A 19,971-nucleotide genomic window follows, 5' to 3' on the forward strand; every position below is an offset into this window, starting at 1 on the left:
AACCACACATTCAAGGTTAAGGAAGCTGGATCGGGATCCTTTCCTGAGCTTAGGAGGCTCAGCCTCCTAAGCAAACCCATCGAACCATTGAAATTTGTTTCAACGGCTACAATTATTATAACTTTCTAAAGGGCCCCTATTTGTAACCGTTGGATCAAATTTCAACGGTCCGATGAGTTTGCTCAAGAGGCTCAGCCTCCTAAGCTTAGGAGAGGATCCTGATCCAAGGAAGCTCTATGTTGCAGCAATTTGATCCTCGGGCCATCCTGACAATTTCAGAATTCAGAGAAAAATAAAAAATAAAAATTGTAGAGAAGATTATGTCCTCAAGAAAGAATCTTTATGTGTCTGTCACCTTTGTAGCTCTACATCTTTTGGTTCTTTCATTTTATACCTCTGCTGAATATCTCATAAACTAAAAATAAATTACATATTCAAGTTAATTGTTACATTGTACAGTGAAAAAAAATGACTGGACCTTCTCTTACCTCTCTCTCTCGGATGTACAAGCTGACGGTTCACCGGAGTTCTCAGAGGGACACAACAATAGATACAATATTTCATGAGCTGGCTCCCATCAGGTATCCATGGGTGTGGAACATGGGGCAAGAGTTTTTGATGGTATATGAACACCGGTTCCTCTCACGGACAAAGTAGGGCCTCTCATTGAGCTGGCTCTGCTCACAAGGTTCGAGTCAAGGAATAAAACTATGACTGTTATGTCGTCGTGGAAATGCCGGCGGACACCACGCTCTATTTTCTTCAAGTCTGAGTATCTCATTTCTCTTTTCTTAGCTGCTTCCTGCAAGGCAGTTTTCACAAGCCTCCGAGCACTTCCCTGAAAACCAATAAGCAAGTAAAATCATGTTCCTTCTCTTTTTAACCACTCGCAATATGGTGTTTGACACTATTCTGTGGTGCTCCTGTATTCGTAGTCATAAACTCGATCCTATCAATACAAGCATTTATATGCTCCTCAAAGTCCACTTTGCCCATTTGGCACATAGACCCCAAATATAGCCCACCATCTAACTGGCTATTCAAACATATTAAACAAAATCGAACTGCAGAGATAAGTAAATTACGCTGCGTGGGTGATTTTGAACAATATCAACTGCCTCCTGGTTGGTAAGGTGCTCCCACAGCCCATCGGAAGCAAGTATGAGAAACTGATCATGTGGTTGAAGTTCATGCACAGAGATCGATGGTTCAGAGCTTAAAATTGGCCTTTTAAAAGGTTCTCGCAACCGAAACTTAGTATACAAAGGCGCCCTGTTAAATTCAGCCTTTTTAAGATATACATCACCAATAGATCTAGAAACCTGCAGAAGAAAAATATCATTACCCTTAATATCAATAACAACCAAATATTCAAACAAGAACCATAATTTTGATTCATTGAACGCCAAAAATAAAGTAATCTTAGAAAAGAAAATGGCACTTATGATCATAACCACGAAACTCAGTAACACCCAGCATGTGCTTAGTCGTTTCTATCACAGAAATAGAAAATTAATAGCAGCTCTACGCCAGCTCCAAAAATAATGGAAATTTATCACTGCTTGAAATTTGAATCAATCTCAGGCCAGGTATTATCCCGCCATGGATCATGTTTGATAATTATCCACATGAAATCTTTATTCTTTAAATGAAAACAAACATTAGCCTACAAGCCTATGTAGTAGCTCAAACCAAAACCAGCATCTTAGTCCCCTAGCATGGTAGATGTTAACATCGTTTTTTTTTTTTGCTTTTGGGAGCCACAGTTCTCTATCTAATAATCCAAACTGATTAGTCATTTCAATCTTCTTCTTCAACAATTAAACGAGTCAATATTGAATTAGCTTAGGAAATAGGAAAGAAAGCACTTTACCATGAATCATAGAATCTGTGATGGATAAACTGTAATTAACGCAATGAAGTTACCTGTATCAAGCCCTTCACGCGCCATACGTTATGCTTTAAAACTACAATATGTGAGTCATCAGGGTGCAAAGAATGCATCTCCTGTCGGACAGATTCTATGGCCACATTGTGCTCTGATGACAACTGGATGGCACGAACCTCCCCTGTAGCCTTCATAACTCTCCCCAGCACAGCACGGGAGTCACCAACGTTGGCAATGTAAAGGGTGCCACCGCAAATCACACCAGCAAGGCAACAAGATCCAACAGCTGCAATTTGGGGTTTCATAGGCCATTGTTTGGTAACAACAGAGAGGAATCCCTCTTCTGTTGCTTGATATGCTTTACGTATCACGTCTACTGACATGGACTGTTGCTCTGAAGTGAACCCTGAAAATAAACCAAGATTAACAGAATTGTCAGCAATGAATTCATTTCAATCCTAAGAAATCATCAATCAGAAATAGATAATACACAGCCCCTGAATTGTAGTAAGGAGCTTCATTTAATTCCGTGATAATGAATCCTAACATGGACTAGTTTGAGTGAATCGACTTTAATTTCCCTAACACACACTTTTTTGCTAGAAAGTGCATTTGGGACTGGGATGAAGTAGCTTACGTTTTAGATGCTGGAATAGGTGATCATTGATGTATCGGGAGGTCTCAGGACCACCATGACCATCATATATTCCGAAAAAGGTGCCATGCGGGCCAGACTCGAGCGAGCTCAAGGGACCAGACTCAACCTGGCTTTGATCCTCAAGCAAATTGTTGGCCTGCACAACAGCCATTGAAAATTCACCATTCATGTGCTGCCCAGTGTCTTTGTACCAAAGTAGCCCTTCTTGTCTGCCAGCTGCATCCGAACCTGAGTGTCCATACCGGTCCGAGGAAGGCAGCCAGCAGCCCCTCAGAATGTTCATCAACCTTGATAACATCCCTCATTTCACCTGGGCCAGCCTCCAATGCTTCCACATCCAAAATGGATGCAATCCCTCTCACAACCAAGGACCCCACCACACCGGCCTCCTCTCCTGAAGACCAAAAAATCGAAATATAAAACCCAAAACCGATCAATTAATACAGTACAATTAAAACAAGTTAATCAAAATTCACCACAAACTTAACCAAAGAATCAAACTTTACAATGCAAATTTAGTTAACAGGCTCATTCAAAAATATGATCAAATGATAAAATCAGGCATGAAATATCAACCCCATCTGCATTTGTACTAAATACTACCTTGAAAACAAAGAAAGCAACACAACCAACATACAGTTTTGGGAAAACAGTGACAGTCACAGCTACCACTACTTTACACACCAAACTTCCACCACACAATTATCTCTACACGCCCAAAGCAACTTTAACATTACCCACTAACAAATTACTACACTTTCCAGTTACCCGATAACAAATTACTGTACTTTTTGATTACCCAATAGCAAAAACAGCACATCAGAGAGTAAAAACCAAGAAAAATCAACTCACAGTGCAAAATTAGGCAGTTTTGATGTCAGCTACTGAACCTTGGCTGGTGAAAACGACGGAGATCTAAATGAAACAGAGCAATACATGTGGGTGTTTACGCGTTAGATCTGCAGATCCATCAAACTTGAAAACCGTGGGCAAAAGGGTTTTTGGACAGGGGTCACTTCTGCTTTTGGTTTTGAAATAAATTTCTCAACTTTTATGGTTTTTTTTTTCTTTCTGATTTGGGATTTTTCTTGTGGGTTTAATGCAGAAGGGTGGAGGAGGAGGAGGAAGAGGAAGAAGAAAGAGAGTGATTTTATTTGACAGGGGAGAGCTTTCAATCAGAGTGATTGAACGAACTGAAACTCTCTTTTTTAATCCTCTTATTTTATCAGCTGAGAAACCCCCTTAAAAGAAAAACCAACAAATCGATCGGTGAGAGCCAGCAATGCATATAGGCAGCCATGGGCTCCACATAAACCAGAGAAAGAGAAAGTAGATAGAAAGAGGGACAATAATTTAATATTCTTTTAATTGAAAATTATGAAAAGATAAACATAATTTTTTTAATTGCTTGAAACTCTAAATTGTTAAATTATTTTAAATTTTGTCTGCCCAATTGAGATATAAAAATTTGGAAATGAATTAAATATACGTTAGAGTGCATGGACTCAATTGTTTTTCGTCACTAGTCGTAAAGGATAACTTGTCCAATTTGCACTGTTTGGCCATTAAATTTGTCAATCATTTCATGAAATGGAAAGTTACAATTGTCTTTACAATAAAAGTTTATAAATTTACATTAGGTGTATGAAGTTAAATTCCATCAAATTTAAACATAACTCAATTATCAAAATTCTAAATATTTTTTTTTTTTGTCAATTTAGTGTTTTGTTAACGTATATGCTTCTACAAGTTGATCGTGTGTGTTTGGAGGAGATTAAAATTATCAACATCTTTTTTCAAGAGTTTGGAGTATTACATTTTCAAAAAGTGCCTTTAACTTGTGAGGGAAAAAAGTACTTTCTCTTTCTATCCATTTCAAGTATGTCATTTTTTTTCAAAATATTACTTGAGTGGTATGGTTGACTTGACATGTTATTTCTTTTAGCAATATGCTATGATATGGCAAAGATCGAAAATGATCATTACGTGGTAAAATACAAGTGAATTCTGAAGAAAAAAAAACACTTAAGTATTTTTAAAATTTAAAAATAATTTCATCAAAAGATTTTACGTCATTTTAAAAACACTTTCAAACTAACCCGATATCATTTTACAATGAGTTATTTTTTGTATTGCTTGCATGTAAATGACTTAAAAAACAACCAGAAGTATTATTTGATTGTTTGATCTTAAAATTCAAGTACATGACAGCAACACATACTTTACGAATCGAATCTCAAAAATACACCACTCAACTGCCTTAAACAATACACAATATTCCAAATAAAGTTCATTATTTGCAAACACATTGCATGTAGATTTGTAGTCTTATTTATTATACAATTTTGTTTCGTGTTTGCTTCGAGTATTATTTTGATTCTTGAACATGGTTTGTCCATTGACCATAAAAAAAAGAAGATGGTTTGTATCTGTGACCTTGTGACTTGTTTGCATAGGTGTCCATGCATCAACTGTCTATAGGACACGTGTCCGCACGTATTCACGAGAAAGTGGCAATTATTTTATGGAGAGAGTTGAACGTAAAATAATATTTATATAAAAATCTTAGATTTATGTTGCATTTTATGGCGCCGAGCGATACATATTTTTTTGGTGTACTTTTTCTATTTATTGGGTTGTTTTTCTTGAATTTTCTGTCATAAGATTACACCCTAGCATGGAAAACGACAAAGTTAGGTTGTCGTTTGGGCACTGTTGATGAATATCCCAAAATGATAGACGTCTATAGCCAAAGAAGAATTTTAAGTACAACTGTTTGTGTTTTTTAATCCAAGTTTGGTCGTCTGTATTTTATGTATAAGACTTGTCATAGTATCATTGTATGTGTATGGAAGGGAAGATGATCCTTTTTGGATTTATTTTGTGAGGATTTTAGAGATCCCTTCATCCTAATTGTTCATCGTACATTGTACGGTCAGTTTTTTTCAGGTATCATTCGTGTTTAATTTTAAATAAATAAAAAATCAAATGATTTATGATCGCACGATACACGACGATTTGTTAAGATGTGAGAATCTCTAAGATCCTCACAATTTGGATCCATATGAGATCCAATTCCAGCATGGAACATCATAAACAAGAAGTTATAAACACACACAAATATAATATTGTCTACGATTCTCCTGTAAGACAATAATGCGTGACTCTATAAATCATGTAGATATTTTCACATATTATTGTTAACGTAAAAGGTATCTCTATTTTCCCTTTAACATTGTATCTGATACATCATACATCGCATGTTAAATTGGCCCCTTGAAAAACCCTGACTATTTTAACCTAATTAAAAATCGAATGTGGAGGCTAAATAACATGTTTGCGTAAGATAGTTTGCATGCATTAGATATGCTATTACGCGGGGTTGTAGTTAGGGAATTCGTTTAAATTATAAGAATGAGAGGTAAACAAATTTGTGGGTGTAGTTAACTCGAAAAAGCATGCACAGTAACTAAATTAGGTACACATTCTGTTTTCTTATCTGCACCTGAGTTCAAATTTTTCTAAGGTGGTTTGAAAGAATTTGAACTTTGGTTACTTAATTAATTAGTGTTTAGTATAATTGCTGATCAAAGATTAATTAAGGCCACCAGATTAAGTGATACGAGCTTTTGAAATTTCATCCAACGGTCAAAAATTATTATAGCTTTTAAGAGGTCAAAACAGATGGGCCGTTGAATGAAATTTCAATAATCCGTATCACTTGATCTGATGATCTTGGTGGAAGAAATCAGAAAAATATCTCTTCTCGCTTGCAGCTGATAAGGCACTAGCCCTACCATTAACCCCATAGGAGTCCCTAGGTCTGCTGGCATGGCGTGTTTCATGCTAAAATTAAAATATTCCCTTGCGACAATGATAATCAACTTATCAATTATCAATAAGTAGACACACATTTCCTCCATTTTTTTTTAATCATAAATTTAAAAGCAAGTGTCGTTGTAGATTCAAACTATTAATTCGTTACGTAGCTTGATTTGGTTTGATTTGGCTAGAGGTTACTTAGTCTAAAGTTTATGAAATTTTTTATGCAGTTGTTGTATATGACAACACACATGTGTAACAAAAGTCAAATTTTAAACGGTCGAGAATGATTTGAAAACAGAAAATTCGTTTGGTGGGAAGTGGGAACCAATAACTGGATCGATTCGGACTCTTCCAAATTGCTATACGGTTCATCGCTTTCAAGCTCAATAATAAGAACACGTTAATATTAGGTCATATATAGGTAGATAGCCTCGTAGGGTTGATAGATATAGGCGATCTTATACTTTTGTATGTATAGGTCAAATTATAGAGGGAACAAAACTAGTGCAACGCTCCAAAGTCCAAAAGCTAATAGAAAAAGCTAAAACGCGTATTTGGGGAAAGTTTAATTGCAAGGAATGATTAATGTATAACCCTTTATATAGAAAAATATTTATATGAAACGAGTTCACCATCATATGGCGTTTCGATTCAATACTATAAAATGATATATATATATGTGTGTGTGTGTGTGTGTGTTTTTTTTTTCACCTGACATTACTTTATAAAACGATATGTTATAATAGGAATGAATCTGTTTCATATAAGTTACTCCCGATAAGTAAGCATATTACATTTTGGCCACAATTTAAATAGCATTAAGAAAAAGAAATGAGATGATGGACATATTGCTTTTGCATTATCAAGCCCAAAGACAATAAATAGAAGAAGAGGCCCTGCATTATCATTATCATTATTCGTTACCAAGCTGGGGACCTCGATCAGCCAAGAAAGGCCCAAAAGTTAGGCCCATCGCCCGTAACAATATCATTAACGAACCTGCTAAAAAGATGGCTTTCTTTTGCCAAGAGACTTTATTGTTGTACAATAATAGTACTTGCATTTCTTTTTCTGGATAAACTCTTTTTTTCACTTACAAATAATGTATCTTAAAATTAGAAATTTCGTAGTCGTAACTGTTCAATCTATTAGTCTTTATTTGAAGATCATTCGTACAAAAATCATTTGAATTGGTGATTGTTTAGTCATTCAAATGTATTAAATAAACCAACGGTGCAGATACCAAGTAACATATTTATAATGAATCGTTAGACTAACAATCACCAGTTCAAATGATTTTTAAATAGAAATGGTCTTCAAATGAAGATAGATATTGAATGGTTTCTATTATGAAACTTTTCCAATGAAGATGCATTATTTGCAAGTGGGGAATGAGCTCACTTGTCAAGGGGATACAACCATTATCCATAAGTTAACTTCCAATTGTGAAGTGTGTTACTCCTAACTAAGAGGTGTCATCAACGCTCCATAAAAGTGATTATGTACTCTTCATCTCTAAAAACACAATGAACAAAATACACACAAATGAGTACATGATAACTTTTTTTATAGAGGTAATGTTTGGGAGATTAAAATTTTAAACTAAATTTGCAAACTAAATGATGTGGCTGTAGATGACTAGATTATTAATTAAGTATCGATTAACGTGTTTTTTTTTCTTATTAATGACACATCATTTGATTTACAAATTTGAACTCGCTATCATTATCCTTTTTACATTGTCAATAACAACTCTCAATTAATACCTTCCCAATACCAATTCTCTTAATTGTTTTAGGAACGCAAAAGAGAAAACTAAGAGACTACGTGAGAAAATATGTTCAATTATTAGAAGAGAGAGAGAGAGGCATACACACAAAAGGTTAATAGCGTTAATTAACTATATGCATAGAGAAGTTTTTCAAACTGTTATACTATTAGGCGATATTACCAATCAACTCATATTGTAACATGTGAATTTCTTGTTAATAGTTTACGATGACAAAATTAACTCATATTATAAAATGCTAATGCTATTAGCACTACCTAAAACGTGTCTCTTAACCCAAGGTTTCTCGTTCATAGCTAGTTCCATCACAACAACTTTGGTCTTCATTGAAAACAAGTATCATATTTGTGTGTTCCAAATTAAGCTATGTTTCCTTCAAGAACACAAGAAAGTTAGTTTCTTGTTGGTTAAGAAAGCTTAAGCCTAATTTAACTTAACTATGCATTAAAACTAAATTGTTTTATAATCCCTTCCTATTCATATTTGGAAGAAGAAAACTATAGGGAGTTAGTACTTGTTATAATTTATTTATTTTTGGGCAATTATTCTCTTCCATCATCGAACACTCCACCTCGAAAAATCCCAGCATCTTCCTTTTATTCCCCACAACCCCAAATTCCCCCAAACCCCCTCAACCCAAACCCTAATTCCTCCCCTACATGAAGAAAATCCCAGTCCAATTCAATCCCAATTACCTCAAATCCCACCAGAGAAACCCCAAATTCTGGTTCTTCAATCCCTAGATTTCCCACGCCTCCGTTGCCCACACCTTATCAATCTTTAGCCTTCTCCCCCATCCCCTCCATGAACGACACTCTCTCTCCTCCGCCGTCCCCCGGCGACGCCGCCGATACCTACGAGGCCTGGTACGGGAACATCCAGTACCTTCTCAACATCTCCGCCATCGGCTCCTTCTTCTGCGTCTTCTTCTTCATCTTCGTCAAGCTCCGCAGCGACCACCGCCGCATGCCCGGCCCGTCCGCCCTCGTCGCCAAGCTCCTTGCTGTGTGGCACGCTACCTGTCGTGAGATTGCGCGCCACTGCGGCGCTGACGCCGCCCAATTTCTCTTGATTGAGGGTGGAAGCTGTGGGTTGCTGTTGTCCATGGCAGGTTTTGGCTGTGCTTGTGATGCTTCCGCTGAATCTCTACGCCGGGAGTGCTGTGCTCGGGGATCAGTTCTCGAAGACGACCATCAATCACATTGAGAAAGGTTCGGCTTTGCTTTGGGTGCATTTCGTTTTCGTGGTTGTTGTTGTTGTTTTGGTGCATTTTAGTATTTCTGCCATTGAAGGGAAATTGAGAATCACTAGGATTAGGGATGGGAATGGCAATTTGAGTGACCCAACTGTGAATTCCACGGCTATTTTTACTATAATGGTGCAGGGGATACCGAAAACTATAGGTAATGATAGGACTGTGTTGCATGAGTATTTCCAGCATAGGTATCCTGGCAAGGTTTATAGGGTTATAATGCCGATGGATTTGTGTGCGTTGGATGAATTAGCCTCGGAATTAGTGAGGGTTAGGCATGAAATTTCTTGGTTGGTTGCACGAATTGACTCCCGGCTCTTGCCGTTTGAAAGTGAAGAGGATGGATATGTAAGGCTTCCTCAGAGGGGGTATGGGGCTGTGCTTGTAATTTATGGCATAAGGTGGAAGATTTCTGGTATAATACTCTGGCTAGGTTGGGATACACTGACGAAAGGAAGTTAGGAGAGTTGCAGGGATTGAGAGCTGAATTGGAGACTGAATTAGCTGCTTACAAAGAAGGTCGTGCACTGGGTGCTGGAGTTGCGTTTGTGGTGTTTAAGGATGTGTACACTGCTAATAAAGCTGTTCAGGACTTTCGACATGAGAAGAAGAGGCGGATAGGGAAGTTTTTTTCTCTTGTGGAATTGCGTTTACAGAGAAACCAATGGAAAGTTGAGCAGGCACCCTTGGCCACAGATATTTATTGGAATCATTTGGGGTCGTCAAAGCTCTCACTGAAATTGCGAAGAGTGTTGGTGAACACGTGCTTGCTGTTGATTCTTCTGTTCTTTAGCTCTCCTCTGGCAATTATCAGTGCTCTAAAAAATGCCTGGCGGATTATAAATGCGGAAGCTATGGATAACGCCCAGTTGTGGTTTGCTTGGGTGCAGAGCTCAAGCTGGCTCGGGAGTCTTATCTTTCAGTTTCTACCCAATGTGTTTATTTTTGTCAGCATGTATATAGTTATTCCATCAGCACTTTCATATCTCTCCAAGTTCGAGCGACACCTTACAGTGTCAGGGGAGCAAAGAGCTGCTCTTCTTAAGATGGTTTGTTTCTTCCTGGTGAATCTTATACTTCTTAAGGGACTGGTTGAATCATCTTTAGAGAGTGCCATATTAAAAATGGGAAGGTGCTATTTGGATGGAGAAGATTGCAAGAGAATTGAGCAGTACATGAGTGCCTCGTTTTTGTCAAGATCATGTCTTTCCTCTCTTGCATTCTTGATAACAAGTACATTCTTGGGTATATCTTATGATCTATTGGCTCCAATCCCTTGGATAAAAAGGAAGATTCAGAAGTTTCGAAAGAATGACATGCTACAGCTGGTCCCGGAACAAAGTGAAGAATATGCATTGGAAACTCAGGAAACCGATAGTCTAGAAAGGCCCTTGATTGTGGACACCACTTACGATTCTCCCAGATCGTATGGAATTGATCTGCAGGGAAATGATCTTTCTGATTACCCAATCAACAGAACATCAACAGCCCCAAAACAGACATTCGATTTTGCCCAATATTATGCCTTTAATTTGACGATATTCGCCCTGACCTTTATATATTCTTCCTTCTCTCCGCTTGTGGTTCCCGTCGGTGCTATTTACTTTGGGTATAGGTACGTGGTCGATAAGTACAACTTCCTCTTTGTCTATAGGGTCCGTGGCTTTCCTGCTGGGAATGATGGGAAGTTGATGGATACAGTATTGTGCATCATGCGTTTTTGTGTCGATCTGTTCCTTCTTGCAATGCTGCTGTTCTTTTCGGTCCATGGAGACTCAACGAAGCTGCAAGCTATATTTACACTTGGGGTACTAGTAATGTATAAATTGCTGCCTTCCCAGAATGATAGTCTTCATCCAGCTCTTTTGGAAGGCATACAAACTGTAGACACTGTTGTTGATGGGCCTATTGACTATGAGGTGTATTCACAGCCCAGATTTGATTGGGATACATATTATTCATGTTTCACCATTGGTTGACATGTAACCTTGCACAGTAATTATTGTCCATATTGCCACTTCTGTGAAGAAAAAATGGATTCTCTCTGATATTCATGTCCCATTGATCTTCTTTTGAGTGAGGACTTACCTAGGCTCGGTACGCTATCGTAGATATTACAAATCAATAACGCAGTACTACTCGAGAAAATTAAAACACGTGACATTGTATAATTGATTTAAGATGCTGTCATAATTTCGTTGATTGTCATTGTGATTTTGTTACAACTTATTTTATTATTATTTTTTAATGAGAAAAAAAGGAACTTCAAAACAAACTCACGACGATAATCTAACTTTAGCCCATCAAAGCTGAAAGTCGGGAAACGACCGTAGGGATAAGATGGACTCCAAAACTTCATGGAGTTTTGCCTGAAAGGGTTCTAGATAATATTGATATGATGATAAAAATTGGATGAGAAAAAGAATGGTTCAATATTATGGGGATAGAGCAGCAAAAAAACCGTAGAGAAAGAAGGGAAATAGAGGAATATTAGGAGATCAAAAGCCAAGACTTACCCTAACTCCACTCTTGGCCAAGCCTCCACTCCTCCTATACTTGCACGGTTGAACAAAGTCTCCAAACAAAATGTGGTTCCACTTCTCACTAGTTTCTCACTCATCTATCTCTCCCTCTCTTTCTCTCTCCTCTCTCTCTGTGTCTTAAATGTGTGGCTAATATTTAAATAAAAGGGGCAGATTCTTATATATTAATTACCATTTCAATGAGGGTAAGTAAATAAGGCAACAGTTGAAAGTTTTGCAGTCACAAGTTAATCGTTTCCTTTTCTTCTACTTGTGACTTTGATTTTCTTTCTTCCTTCTTCTTGTTTGTTTTGTTTTTTGTTGAAAAAAACTATGCACCAATTAGGTGTGAAGAAATGCAGCAATCTTCTTCTGGGTTCTGGTTCTGCTGCACAGGCAAACTCTGCCGGCAATGCCCAGCCTCTTTGCCCTAAGCCTCGAAGAGTTGGCCCTGCCATGCCTGAATTCCTCAACCCTATAAGATGTAACAATCACAGGTTTCATTAGGGTTTTCTTGTTTTTCTTTTGGGCCAATTTAAAATGGTAGTGATTTTCGCACTCTCTTTTCTTCCATGCACTCTTGTTTTAGCTTTTGGATTTAATAAATTAAGGGTGAAAACAAAGAGAGGAGTTCAGATAGAGAAAACATGAGAGTTCGAAAATCACTACCTACTTAAATTCATGTGTTTTGAAGATGTAAATACCAACTTATGCAGCTCTTGTGTTTATTTTTTGTGACCAGCCAAAAAATTTCCGATGAGAGAAGTGGGGTTCTGAATATGATCAGTGAAAAGGTTAGCATTCATGCCCCTTTATTTTAATTTTGCTTTTTCAACTGTTGTCGTTCGTACTTCGTCTATTTGAGGGTGCTTTTTAAAAGGTTAAAAATGTTTTTGTTAGCACTGGACCGAAAAATTTAGAAGTACTTTTGGGGCTTCAAAAACATTTTCTGAAAAAAGAACTATTATTAGGAAGTACTTTCAGGTGTTTTTTTTCTTTTCAAAAAGCACAAAATTTTAATAAAAATTTCAACGCATTTTTAATAAAAGCGCATCTTTAAAAAAAAAAACTCTTATAACAAAAGTGCTTCTTAAATAAACCAACCCCAAGCAAGCCCTAAATTTGAACCCATAATTTCGTTCGTGACCAAATGAGTATCTTCTCGTGTTTTTCGAATTGAAATTGTGCAGGAAATATTTCATGGAAGAGAATATGTGTGCACGAAATGCTCACCGGCATGCTACTCAGGCTCTCCACCAGGAAGAACACACAACCCTTTGGTTCATGATGTGCAGTTCCTCCATCAGATGGAGCTTCTCTCTCCATTTTCAAGAACAAAGCTCTCAGATAAATTTGGTTTAAGTACGACCTCTGCCTCTCCAGTGTGATATATCCTCAGAAAAATTGTGTCCCCAATTTCTTGGAAGAATTGGACGATTGTGTCCTGAAAGCTTTCAGGGTTCCTTTTTTGTAGTGTGTTAATTTTGTATAAGCTTGTAATTTGTTAGAGTTTAATTTGTGAGTATCAAATTGTAGATATTATGAGATGATTACCCCAAATTTGTCTTGTATATATGATTTTGATAATAATAAAGGCATCTACTTTCAATCTTTTCTTCATGTTAGTTGACGATGTACATGGTTCCCAAAATATTCAAGTTATATATATATATATATATGTATGTATGTATGTATGTATGTATGTATGTATGTATATGTATGTATGTTTGAATGTACCATCTTTTGGTGTTAAAAAAATGATTTTATATGGTGGTTCGAAGTAAAAGCGATTTTTGTTAACTAACAACACTTTTAAGTTTTAACTACGTTTCACACAAAAATTCGAAGTGTTTTCAAATTATAAAAGCGTTTTATGGACAAACACATACTAGATACTTCTTTCACAAGCAATTTCAATATGTTTTTTTAAGGTTTATTTTTAATTACGACACATGTACTCTTCCTTAAATCTTATTTTATCCTCTACATTTTATATTCTCACTTTACCACATGTACTCGTCCACTGTGTCCACTTTACCTTTAGACTCTATATTGTCACACTTTCCCACTTACACTATTTCTCCAATTCCTGCTTTAACATATTCCATCAAATAAGTTAAAGACTTGTTAAATGTGCTAACGTGGCATGAATAATTTAGTGATTTTAAAACTAAGTTGGCTGTGTGACATATGACATGTTACGTTAGTGGTACCATGGGTAATGAGAGGTGGGTTGGACTCAAATTAGAGTTTGATTTCTCACGACCAAGAGCAAAAAAGAAGAATGGAAGGTTGAATATTAGGATTTGTGTGTCAATTTCAAAGTTTACCCATCTTTTACAAGGATTTAACCCATTAACATAGTTAAAAAGATTAAATTATTTATGTCACGTCAGCATAATTAATGGCTCTTTTAACTTATTGACAAAATAGGATAAGGTACGACACTGGAAAATGGTTCGAATATAAAAGTGAGACAATATAGAGTATTATAGTGTAATAGATCAATTGGGATACCGAGTGTAGCTATAAAAATAAGAGTAATGCTAAAAAAATTAAATTTATAAATAATATTTGCAAATCAAGTGATGTGTCACTAATTGAAAACTAGCATATGGCCCACACTTTGTGTGCGAAAATAATTTTTATTTTTATTTTAAAATGGGAAGGAGAAGGGGAGAAAAAAGGAAAGTGAATTAGAGAGAGAATTTTTTTTTTCAAAATTAAAGGATGTTATGCTCACTTTTGAGGGAGGTTAAAAAAAAAACTGTAAAATTTAGTTTGTGTGAATTTAATTTATTACCTATGATTTTATTTTTTGGTAGAAGATAAAATTATCTTTTTATTCTAATTTGATTGACAAAGAGCTTTATTAATGTAGTTTTAGATTAGCAATTTATAAACGTTTAAGTAATAATCCAAATATCATTTTTATATCATTTAATTTATAAAATTTTATTTATACATTTAATTTCCTGTCTTCCAAAAATATTGTTATGGTATCGCTCCCTCCAAGAAACCGCGTGACCGTTGAAAAGCTCCTCAGGTGAGGAGAAAAGTGCGCGCAACGCAGTGAGTCACACTGTAATGATCAAGACTTCCAGTGGGTCCCGCCTGCAAAATCCACACTCTTCTTCTTCCACTGTATTCGGATTCAATCGAATTTCATCGTCTCTTTCCCCAATGCAAATCTGTCTAGGGTTTCAGAAAAGATCATCGAACGGAAATGTTTTTTTCCGATCACTGTAAGTTCGTTGTCTTCCTCGTCTTCCTTCTCTCGATCTTGGGCCTCGGGAGCTGCCACGGCCGCATCTTCAGCTTCAAGATGCACCACCGCTTCTCCGACCCCGTGAAGAAGTGGTCCGCCGCCGCCGGAAAACTCACGCCGGCCGAAAATCTCCCGGCGAAGGGAAGCTTCGAGTACTACGCTGAATTGGCCCACCGCGATCGCTTCCTCCGTGGCCGCAACCTCGCACAGAGGGGCGGCGGCACCACTCCGCTGGCTTTCTCTGGCGGCAACTCCACTTTCAAAATCAGCTCCTTGGGATTGTACGTTTCTTTTTCTCAAGTTTCGATTTCTTATTAAATTCTTGAATTGGAGTTTAATTTAAATTGCTGATTTTAATTTTAATTTTAATTATTTAACTTGTGCAGTCTGCATTACACGACAGTGCAATTGGGAACGCCGGGAGTGAAGTTTTTGGTGGCGCTCGACACTGGGAGTGATCTGCTTTGGGTGCCTTGCGAGGGCACAGCTTACGTTCCTGTATGTTTGCACTCACTTGATCACGTTGCAATTTTGGGATTTTTTTTTCTTTCTTTATTCCAATTTGTTAAAACCCTATGCCCCAATTGCGGTTTGGAATTGAAATGTTATTGGTTAGAGTGTCAGTTTTGTAAAAAAGAATGAAACTTGTATACTTGCATTTGGGCTGGTCACACACCGGCATTTGGAAAAAAGAGATTAATCAAATAGTTAGCGAGTGCATACTACGTATTTATTTGTTTAATCAAGTACTTCCTAGAGATGGCAGAGAAAATTTAAATTATAAGTTTAGCAGATTATGCGAAACTTTGTAATTAGTCAATGCAAAAAGGCGTAGGCCTTAATGTCGATTTCCAGTACTAAGATGTTGTTATGTAGGGCTTGAGGGACAAGAATTGTGATATCAATTTTCTAATAAGTTCATTTGTTATTACTTCTCCTTTTAGCACTTTAGTAATTAGGTTTCATTTACTATGGCAGGATTTTGAGGTTAGCAAATATGACCCTGAAGGGTCGTCAACAAGCAAAACAGTCAGTTGCAACAGCACTTTGTGTGCACACCGTAATAGCTGTCTAGGAACATTCAACAATTGCCCTTACACGGTCTCTTATATCTCAGCTGAAACTTCTAGCTCTGGGGTACTGGTAGAGGATGTTCTGCACTTAACAACAGAAGATAATCATCGGAAACTTGTTGATGCATACATTACCTTTGGGTTAGTTCTGTCATCGAGATCTTTGGACTTCTTTCTGTTCCCTTTCTTGTAAGTCTCATGTATGCAGCTGAAAATGCATTGTGAATGTGCAGTTGTGGGCAGGTGCAAAGCGGCTCTTTCCTGGATGTTGCTGCTCCTAATGGGTTGCTTGGGCTCGGTATGCAAAACATATCTGTTCCTAGTATTTTATCCCGGGAAGGCTTTACATCAGATTCCTTTTCCATGTGTTTCGGACATGATGGGGTTGGGAGAATTAATTTCGGTGACAGGGGGAGTCCAGGACAGGAAGAGACCCCTTTTAATTACAACCCATCACAGTAAGTGGTAACTTCTCAGATACTTGAAATTGATTTTTTACGAGATATTTTCATGAAAAGAGGTTTTAATATTTATATGCTCTGATGCATATCACAGTCCAACGTATAACATCACCGTAACTCAAATTCGATTGGGGACAGATCTTGTAGACATCGAATTCACAGCTATTTTTGATTCTGGAACATCTTTCACATACTTGGGTGACCCATCTTATTCAAATCTTTCAGAGAGTGTAAGCATTAAGTCTTCTAGTTAATATCAGTATGTTGAACAATAGAACATCAATTTGTACTTAAACACAACTAAGTAATTGATGCTTTATGACTTTTGCAGTTCAATTCACAGGCTCGAGATAAGCGTCGCCCACCTGATTCGAGGATCCCATTTGAATATTGTTATGATATGAGGTTTACATAAACTTTTTTTTTTCTTCTGTATTTTCTTTTAGCCGTACTTCCAACTTCAAATTCTTTTTCTATTATTCACAAGAAGTTCTTTCTTTCATTGTGCAGTCCTGATGCAAATACTAGTTTGATACCTAGTCTCAGTTTAACCATGAAAGGTGGAAGCCAGTTTCCAGTCTATGATCCGATCATTATCATATCCACCCAGGTATTGCTTTGTTCTTTTTTTTTTTTCTTTCCCTGGTGTTATTTGTCGTTTCCTGAGAATGGTTATTATCTTCCGTGCAAATGATTTGCAGAGTGAGCTGTTATATTGCCTGGCCATTGTCAAGAGTGCGGAACTAAATATAATTGGGCGTAAGTCTTTGAATTTACAGGTCATTTGAATTCTTTTGGCTATGAAAGCAAGTCTTTAAATTTACAGGTCATTTAAATTCTTTTGGCTATGAAAGCTCATTCCTAGTTGACCATTGCTCAGTTGTTGGGCACAAATCAGCTACTGCAACTTTCTTTCTCTCGGATCAACAGTCAACTCTAATATAAGTGTCCTAGTGGCTTTTGTTTTGCTGTTACATGTTGGCTTATGCTTAAGTTGTTGCTCTTTGTGCAGAAAACTTCATGACTGGCTACCATGTTGTGTTTGACCGAGAAAAATTCGTTTTGGGCTGGAAGAAGTTTGACTGTAGGTGTTAATCCCGTTTATGCACTCAGCTTTTCGCAATGCCTTATTGCATAACCGAATTTTTGGACCTTAATGCAGGTTACGACGTCGAGGACCATACTAACTTACCTTCTGAACCACACTCTAGCACTGTGCCTCCAGCTGTTGCTGCTGGGCTTGGTAACCATTCTAATCCGGAATCAACGAAAAAGGCCAGGAATAGACAGGCTTCAGTTGCATCTCTGCCTTACCATAGCCATTCTTCTCTGATTTATTTTGTCATGCTCCTTTTCCTACTACTGTAGCTGGTACGCGGCCGTCTTTTTTTCTGGTCAGTTACACTTCCATAGTGTAAACCGATTTAGATAATGTCCTCTTACCATATATTAGATTTAAATCCTCTCTAATCCGTCCCACTTTACGCTACGATTGGGATAATCTTGAGCATGCCAAGATCGATTCCCCCCATATTGTTTAGCCCTTCCTCATGTAGCATAGGCATTTGCACATTATTGTTGTATCTGAATATTTTACAGAGTTCAAGAGATCCAGTTCGTTGAATAGACAGTTATACTGCACATGTTTCAGTCACCTTATAAAATTGCAATATTGTAGATAGAATGTGAATTTACAGTTCCCAAAATCCCAGGGCAGGATCTCCGGCTTACTTTATCAACAATTATCGTTTATGAGATTTGAACTCAGGAACTCCGACAAAGTCCCGCCGTAGTCTATCATGCACTGGTGGATTGGAAAAGCTTTATTTTAGATGCAGTTGTTGGAATCTTGTGCGTGCATGCTTGTGCCATTAGAAAAAAAAAGGTAATTAGTTCCGATTGCCAGGGCAAAGTAAAAGAGGTTGTAATTAATAAAAAAAATAAAAAATAATTGGACTGAGGCACAACTCATAGACCTGCATAACGCTATATAGGTTGACTTGGTCACATAAAAACTTTATCTTTGAATAAGAATTGGCCGAGGGCAAATAATAGGAGTGATTGGTGGTGAAAAAATTGATTCATATAAATTTGACCAAGAAAAAGAGGTCTCTTTATCTTTTATTGTGTGTGTGCACATCACGTGCAACTTTTGAACGAAAATCTCGATTCTGACTGATGTTGCCAACAAGTTTTCGTCAAATGAGTATGATCAATTGTTTCTTTTACCACATGGATGATTAGTTTAAACTTTATTTTTGAGTGGGGTGGATGAATAAAGATTAGGAGTGTGATTGATGGTAAAAGATTTGAGTCATATGTCTCCATTCAAGCTTTTGAGAAAAAGCAAGTCATAACTTTTTATCTATCTTGTTCCTTTGATAATATTTTTGCTCAATGCCCTCAAGTGCTTGGTAGTGCTCATCATCCTATTTATTATCGTTGGATGAGTTCAAATCCAATTCGTGAGATGAAGCATCAAATAATTTGCACAGTTGTTGCGCAAATTTCTAAATGCAAGTAGCGGATAGACACAAATTTCAAATTTAAACTCATTTAATGATAATAAACAAGGTTGTGAGCATTACCATCACTTGAAGCTGATGAGCAAAAATGCACCTGATTCCTTTTTGTATCATCCATATGTTTTGGTTGAGGTGTCCTTTTTGTATCATCCATATGTTTTAGTTGAGGTGTCAATTGGACACAGATGAAATTGAAATTTCGTTTGAGGAGATGGTGAAAGGTCGGTCTAAAGCCATTTGCTAGGTCAAGTTTGCAATGCTATGCTTTTCCTACTTTCTCAAATCTTCTCTTGGCTTTGTTAGATTGGTGTGAAATTGTCAATGTGGTCATATTTTATTGGCGACTTGCATGCTAGAATTCTAGAGGAGGAAAGTTCCAAGCACCTTCTGCGGCTTAATTGCCCCCGTTTTTCATGGCATTCATACGAAAGCTCTATGCAAATGAGTCTTTACAAAACTTACCTCCTAACGATCGAGAGTCGAATTTAAAATCTCGTACCTACAAGTGGGGAGAAGTACATTTAAACTATGCTTTTCAAAAATGTTCTTCTTGAATTAGATGCTAAAGAAGCAATTTATCTTCATGTTAGATTAGTGAAATGGGGAAAATGAGACTATTGTGAAAGAGATGATTTTATGCAGAAGTTTCATGGTTTTTTTACGTGACGTTTGCACTTACATCAAATGAGTTCCTGCTTTGATTGAGGAGG

At 37.1% G+C, this 19,971-nt stretch overlaps 3 protein-coding genes across 4 annotated transcripts; 2 read left to right on the forward strand and 1 right to left on the reverse strand.

Annotated features, from left to right (window-relative positions):
* Positions 1-318: 318 nt before the first annotated feature.
* On the reverse strand, positions 319-3,796 carry LOC103953438 (probable protein phosphatase 2C 46). The gene is made up of 5 exons (XM_009365169.3): positions 3,399-3,796; positions 2,526-2,940; positions 1,927-2,294; positions 1,086-1,322; positions 319-838 (listed from the first exon to the last, which is right to left on the reverse strand). Exons 2-5 carry the CDS (start codon positions 2,842-2,844, stop codon positions 578-580), a joined length of 1,185 nt encoding a protein of 394 aa, XP_009363444.1. The 5' UTR covers positions 2,845-2,940; positions 3,399-3,796; the 3' UTR covers positions 319-577.
* A 4,913-nt stretch (positions 3,797-8,709) lies between these two features.
* On the forward strand, positions 8,710-11,460 carry LOC103953440 (CSC1-like protein At4g35870). Its single transcript, XM_018648957.2, is given in 3 exon segments — positions 8,710-9,270; positions 9,272-9,772; positions 9,775-11,460. Coding segments are annotated over 3 exon segments (2,424 nt in total). The 5' UTR covers positions 8,710-8,964; the 3' UTR covers positions 11,392-11,460.
* Positions 11,461-14,935: 3,475 nt separating this feature from the next.
* LOC103953442 (aspartyl protease family protein 1) lies at positions 14,936-18,370 on the forward strand. Of its 2 annotated transcripts, none has more exons than XR_668057.3 (10): positions 14,936-15,483; positions 15,589-15,700; positions 16,181-16,416; positions 16,509-16,733; positions 16,831-16,966; positions 17,068-17,141; positions 17,247-17,346; positions 17,438-17,515; positions 17,749-17,820; positions 17,899-18,041. XR_668057.3 is itself a non-coding variant. In XM_009365174.3 (10 exons), the coding sequence occupies exons 1-10, from the start codon at positions 15,161-15,163 to the stop codon at positions 18,102-18,104; spliced, it is 1,542 nt and encodes a 513-aa protein (XP_009363449.1). In that variant the 5' UTR covers positions 14,937-15,160; the 3' UTR covers positions 18,105-18,370. The 2 variants fall into 2 exon arrangements, 1 of the variants encoding a protein (XP_009363449.1); XM_009365174.3 differs by having other exon boundaries at positions 14,937-15,483; positions 17,438-17,495; positions 17,899-18,370.
* Positions 18,371-19,971: the final 1,601 nt, after the last annotated feature.

The sequence above is a fragment of a genome, unplaced genomic scaffold, assembly GCF_019419815.1.
Source record: "Pyrus x bretschneideri cultivar Hongxiangsu unplaced genomic scaffold, Pyrus_bretschneideri_v1 Contig1, whole genome shotgun sequence".
NCBI lineage: Eukaryota > Viridiplantae > Streptophyta > Magnoliopsida > Rosales > Rosaceae > Pyrus > Pyrus x bretschneideri.